Source organism: Lycium ferocissimum, unplaced genomic scaffold (genome assembly GCF_029784015.1).
Source record: "Lycium ferocissimum isolate CSIRO_LF1 unplaced genomic scaffold, AGI_CSIRO_Lferr_CH_V1 ctg10312, whole genome shotgun sequence".
Classification (NCBI taxonomy): domain Eukaryota; kingdom Viridiplantae; phylum Streptophyta; class Magnoliopsida; order Solanales; family Solanaceae; genus Lycium; species Lycium ferocissimum.
In genome coordinates, this window is record NW_026713257.1 from 22,344 (window position 1) to 28,779 (window position 6,436).

General features: G+C 32.7%; 1 protein-coding gene across 1 annotated transcript; it reads right to left on the bottom strand.

Moving 5' to 3' along the window:
- Positions 1-2,181: 2,181 nt before the first annotated feature.
- LOC132041469 (LOB domain-containing protein 1-like) lies at positions 2,182-3,585 on the bottom strand. Its single transcript, XM_059432181.1, has 2 exons — positions 3,031-3,585; positions 2,182-2,789 (listed from the first exon to the last, which is right to left on the bottom strand). Exons 1-2 carry the CDS (start codon positions 3,298-3,300, stop codon positions 2,457-2,459), a joined length of 603 nt encoding a protein of 200 aa, XP_059288164.1. The 5' UTR covers positions 3,301-3,585; the 3' UTR covers positions 2,182-2,456.
- Between the last annotated feature and the right edge of the window lie 2,851 nt (positions 3,586-6,436).

The window sequence follows — 6,436 nt, forward strand, 5'->3', positions numbered from 1 at the left end:
AATTATATAGAAAGGATAATGGGCGTAGAAATATTGGTCGCTAGATAATAGTTCATGGATTGATACTGCAAATGGCTGTCAAATATAGTTGGTAACGGTTGTATAGCACTACTAGCACCTGCCCCAACTCATATATATCCCAACTTATGAGTTATGAAATTGTAACCATATATTCAAACTCTTTTTTTCCTTGTAATTCTTTCATCGAACTAGAATAAGGAAAGCCTACTTTGTGATTCTAGTCCAATCCATTCTTCTCGTAGCAATTAGCATATAGACTTTATGATTTATTCTAGCTTGTTAATTACTACTGTCTTACAATATCGGGCGCGGGGGGGGGGGGGGGGGGGGGCGGGCGTAAAAGTCATATTTCAGAACTTCCTTAATTTCCTTTTTTTCTTCGGAAGATTTAATGAAGTTGCATTCGTTCGCATTGACAACAGATTGTTTATACCTAGTACATTTATAGTATTTTTATTTTTATTTAACGTACGTTTCATAATTTACTTAGATAATTTATTCCTAGTGTTATTTGACATATTATGAATATGAAATAGATATATTATTTCGATAGATATACTCAAGCATGATTTACGTATTAAGTTCGCCTGCGTGACCCATACGTCCCAACAACAATCTCATTAGCACAAAAGTAATCAAAAGTATAGTATTATTTTGACTAACCATATGCAATTACACAATATAATAATTAAAAAAAATAATTCTACAGAAACTTTTAATGCATGACGTGGAATGGTAGACGGACTCTGTATTACGACGTTGATTAGGATTTTTGTCAAAATTTTACTTTTAATTTTGCAACCCGCAACTTTCAAAGAAAAGAAAAAGAATAATAAAATTGAGAGAAACGATGTAAAGGGTAAGCTCCACCACTAAAATAATGAAGATATCTTGGCACTATTTTAATGAGATGTAATTAGTGAAACAAGAGGGACAAAAAACAGAATGGTTTGGAAATAACATGACAATCTAGACTTTGTTAAGTGCAATGGTTTTCTTGATAAAGTAACGACTTTTATGTTGCAGTTTCCTTTCCTCTGCTGGATCTTCCACTTTCAGAAAATATGCGTTTCCACTGCACTCTACCACCCCCTTGCTTATTTTTTCTGGATCAGCCTAGGGTGTACCGAATAACATTTTGGGTTTATGTCAAGGTATTTTCGAACCTTAGAATTATATAACATTATGTGGGGTAAGTCCAGTAAATTTCTCGTTGAAGACATATAGATAAGTAAATAGAGGTAGCTTTTCTGATAAAGGTTTTCGTTTCTAATCTCACCGACCCATTATAAGAAAGAATTTCCATGACACATAAAAAGAATTAAACCCCCACGTTAGTCGTGTTGAAGAAAAAAAGGCCACAGCTTTGCTGCCATTAATAGTTGGGATCAGATCTATCCATGTTGTTGTAAAAATGCACTAGAATTGTTCTCGTGGACAAACGACAAAAGCTTTTCATCAACATGTTGGCCTTTTTTAATAGGAAAATGGTACAATAAGATTTATTGATCCAAATTTGCAGCTGAACGTTGCCAAAAGTTCGCATTTTTCCGCCATTTTCTCAACCGCCATCCCTTAATATTCCTCTAAATAGATCATCACCAAAATAATTTATTCTGACCCACGTGTCTACCATAGTTATTCCACCGCCATTTCTCGCTCCCATGATGCTTGCCGAAAGGAAGACACAAAAATCACCCATCTAGACGATCTCTCTCGCACCTTCGTCACTGTCATTTTTCCACTTACCATTTTTTCTCTGCCAGAAGACTAGTGATCCTCTTAGTTTAGTTGATGTGTGGTTAGCCAATGACTGAAATCCATGTGTTGGTGTAGGTAGTTCAATTTTTGACAATGTGATCCATGTCTATAAAAATAGGTGTACAGATATTTTGGAATGATTAGAATTATGTCCCTTCATTCGCAAACTTGAAATTATCTCTTCAATGGGGATTTGTACAGTGAATACAATCGGTTGAGATGCTAACATGACCTTGGGTGAAAAATTAAACTTTGGCATAAAATGAAAAAGTAATTTTCAACAAATTTACAAAGTGGTGTCATGTTTCACTATTCTTTTTTCAAAAAGGAAGTAGAGAGTCTTCTATTTTTTTATTTTAAATTTTCTTGTAGCATGATGGTAAGGAAAAACAATGACCATGAAAATTAAACTCAAATCAATTGTGTGGAAACTCTCACTGATACAATTAAATTAGAAGTCTAGTCTCGATAGAGAATCTCTTCACGTACATCTGATCTCGTCAAAGACCTATTCCTCTCTATCTCTCTCTACCCCCGTTTTTTTTTGGGGAAATATTTAATTTTTCAGAAGATGTCATGTCATTCATTTATCCCCTTTTGTTGAGGGATGGGGCTATATTGTAAACTAATTCTATAGAAGTATTCCAATTTTTTTTTATTTTTTTTAATCATGTTCAAAGTGGTTCCCAAGCTGCATATACATTGTCGTCTTCCGGAAAAGTGGTGGAATTTCCATAAGCTTGTTGATGATCAGGAAACACAATACTGCTATCGTTTTCTTGATATTGTGTCATTTCCGCGCAAATTAATGCCACCAAATTGGTGTTTTGGTTCTGCACATGTAAGATCTCTACTTGAGCCTTTGCAAGGTCTGCTTGAAGCTCACTTATTTGCTTCTGCAGCTGGAAAATTGCACCGGCACAACCGTATACTGGATCTCTGATCCTTGCATTTGCCTCGTATACCATGCTATTCACTGTATCTGCTCTTTGATCCTCTGGAAGCTCCTATAACCAAAAATGAATAAATTTGAGAGCTCGTGTTGGACAGTTAATGCTAATTAATTGATAAAATTAGTACACTAGCTTGTGTGATTGTAAATCATTTCATTAAAAATAAAAAGGGAAGTTTTAAGTTAAATTATTTAGAATTAAAAAGAAAGTGTATTACATAAATTGAGTCAGAGAGAGTATCTATATTTGCATTTGAATATGATTAGTAGTGAAAATGAAGAAAGAGGGTACGTACCTGTAGCAATTTGATGATGTTGCTAGCTCCAAAGACTCTATGAGCAATAGTGAACTTAAGGGGTTCGGTAGGGGGAAAGTATGGTGCCAACACACATTTATCCACGCATCTCCGACGAAGAATTTTGCAGGCTGCGCACGGCGTCAGGATCACCTGTGGTGGAGGTGACGGAGGAGCAGCCAATATACTTCTCGGAGATCCACCAGCAGAATCACTAGAGTGGGGATATGTAGTTTGTGTACTAATTGTGGTTTTATCAATGCAATCCATGGTGGACTGTGGGGAGGATTGGGACTGCCAAATGTGAAATGTCTCGTGTCCAAAGTGTGACTATTGTGGAGCGCGTTAAGAGTTGTGATATAGCAGAGTACACGCAGCAATGATATATATAGGGAGACAGACGAAAAAGAATCCAGGGAATACTTATTGACGTCTCTCTACGTAATTGGCCTACTTAATTACGTCATCATAGGATGAATTTTTTCTACCATAATAATGCGGGTAGTAACATAAGTTCTTGACGAAGAAAAAATTGGAAAATATGCATGTATATGTATAGAATTACATCACCAGGTCACACTTACCTTTATTAAAATGATTTATAGTCATAGAAATTTCTTATTACAGACTATAAGTTTCAAAATTATTCTTTTTTTTTTTTTTTTAATTTCATGCTCAATCAAATATTTTCACATAAATTCTGATGGAGAGAGTACTACTTAAAGTCATAAAATAGAGAAAAATATTTTGAGATAACGAAAATTTATCTTTGGGAAGCTTTTAGCTTTACTAAGTAGGCTTTACAAAGTAGGCAAAGAACCAAACTCCATAATTTTCTTCCATGCAGTAAAGAATAAAAGTGTAAATTAGGACACAGATCAAACTTTATGAATAGTATAAAACTAGTGAAAATGTTCGTAACCGATGCGAAATTTATAAAAATATTAATAATTTTTAAAATAATAATTTTATTAAGTTAGTTGAGATAAAATGGATCAATTTTAATTTTAGTACATTGATTAAATAAAAAGGTGATATTTTTATTGGAGTTGGAGTTTAGACCGTATTTATTTATTGCGGATTTTCTACTAAAGATAACTAATTTTAAAATTCAAATAAAAAACACAAATAAAAACTAACAAAAGTAAAAACATAAGAAAACAAAACAACGATCTTATTGTTGGTTATATTCACTCATGTCGTCAAATTTCATATATATATATATATATATATATATATATATATATATATATATATATATATATTTTTTTTTGCCAAGTAAAGTATATATCCACAACTCCACATACAACTAACCTACAATTTGTGTGCAATAATTTCAAATATTTGGTTGATAAATAAAATTCAACTCAAATGCTCATTTATAGATATATGTATGAGCATTATAAATGTATGTATAATATTAGTTGCTCGGAGGCTTAATTTAAAAAATATATATGTACAATATTTGAATTTCGAGTGCAGAAAAATCTTTAACCTTCAACAAAACGTCAAATGCCTCGCACCAAGTGGACTATGAACGTTTTTTAATTCAATTTTAAATTAAATCCAATTCAAGTACTCGTTTCGAGAGATATATGTACAATAGCGCTTGTTTGCAAGCCCTATTCAAAATAGATATATGCACAATATTCGGATTTTGAGCATAAAAGAAATCTTTAACTTTAAGAAAATGCCAAAATACGTCGTATCAATTGAACTATGAACGTTAATTTGAAAGGATTAGAAATGTTACTGCTAATGTGCTAATAATAGACAATAGGAATCTATATTCAAGTGAATTTTCTCGCAGAGGTCCACAAAAGCCGCCGCAATGAATCATTCTCGATGAAAAAAAATTTCTCTCCTAACTGAACAACTTATCTTAGGACTCGTTTTCCTTTATTTCCCTAGAAAAATTACAAGCAATGAGTCAAAATAAACATTAGAACAACTATGGATATATTGCATTGTGGAGTAAAACACACGGTAAAAACATATACCTTATTAACTTGATTTTTAGATGAACATTCAGAATTTAGATAAGCTTTGTCAGCCTTTTATACTCATCATTCAAAATAGTACTTTCACTGCCTCAATTTATGTGTCATAATTCTAACTTTTAGAATCAAAATTCTTAATTGTGATAGTAAATTCGGACATAGAATCTTAAAATTTTTGGAATAAAATTTATATATTTAAAAACTACGTAAAAGGTACTCAACTCACAATAATTTATAATTTAAAAGGCATTCAAGAGAATAAGGTCAAAGATAAACTCGTTTAATAATTCGAAATGAACACCATCACCAACTAAGTTGGGGAGGAGGGAGTATTTGCGTCAAACAACACCTTCACCTAAAAATTTACAATACTAGTCTATTACTAACGCCTTTCATATGAAAAGTCAAATAGTTAGATAACTGAAATTAAGGAAGATAAATGAATTAAGATCAAGAAAATAAAACTTGTCAAGAAGGAAAAATTGTTATGAATTGAGAAAACAAAAAGAACAGATATTATCTTGTAATCATCCTAGCGAAGCTAAGCGTAAATAATGGCATAAACAGAAAGTGCAAAATGCAGCAAATGCTTAGAAGGATGTAGGAAAAAACTAATTCATTCTTAGCCTCTATTTATAATATGGTTATTTGGAATATGTAGAGACCTACATAGAAGATGGAACCACCCATTTAATTACAGGTTATTAAAGCACGTTTAATTTGGAATATGCATAATCTACACAGTGGAGGGGAAGTAAATTAACCACCCACAAACAGGTTATTTACATCACTCATTTATAGGTTAGTTAAGAGCACTTTTAAAATGTAATTTAATGAAACGTTTCAGTATGATAAGTGTTGCTCCCAAACGCACACGCAAGTATACGCGGTCGTACAAGTAATATAGACTGTTAAGTCCAGATATCGATCCCACAGACACTTAGATTCTCTTTGTTAAACTAATTCAAATTCGGATGAAACTATTCAAGAAAGTGAAAATCAAGATGTTTGTTGAACTAAACTATAACCGAAAAGTAAACAATTTGATGGGTGTTTGTTATGCTTCTGAATATCTTGACAAAGATTGTAAGAATTATCGGATGAGAGAAAGATCTAGGGTCATGGCTTTCGACAATCCGATTGATCTTCGACAATTGCACCTATCTTATTTCTGGGTTACTAGTTGACGGGTTAATTATGCTTTATGATATTCTCTCAACTACTTACAAGCCAGTATATTCTTCGTAATGCCTATATCTCTCTATGGCAATTAGAGGTAACAAGAACGCATTTATTTCTCCGTATTCAACTAAGTAGGGCTAAAGGGTATATCTCATCCTCGATAGCGAATCGATTAAATCGAAAAACTCTATTTATTCTTATTACACGTGAATTCCCTTTTTCAG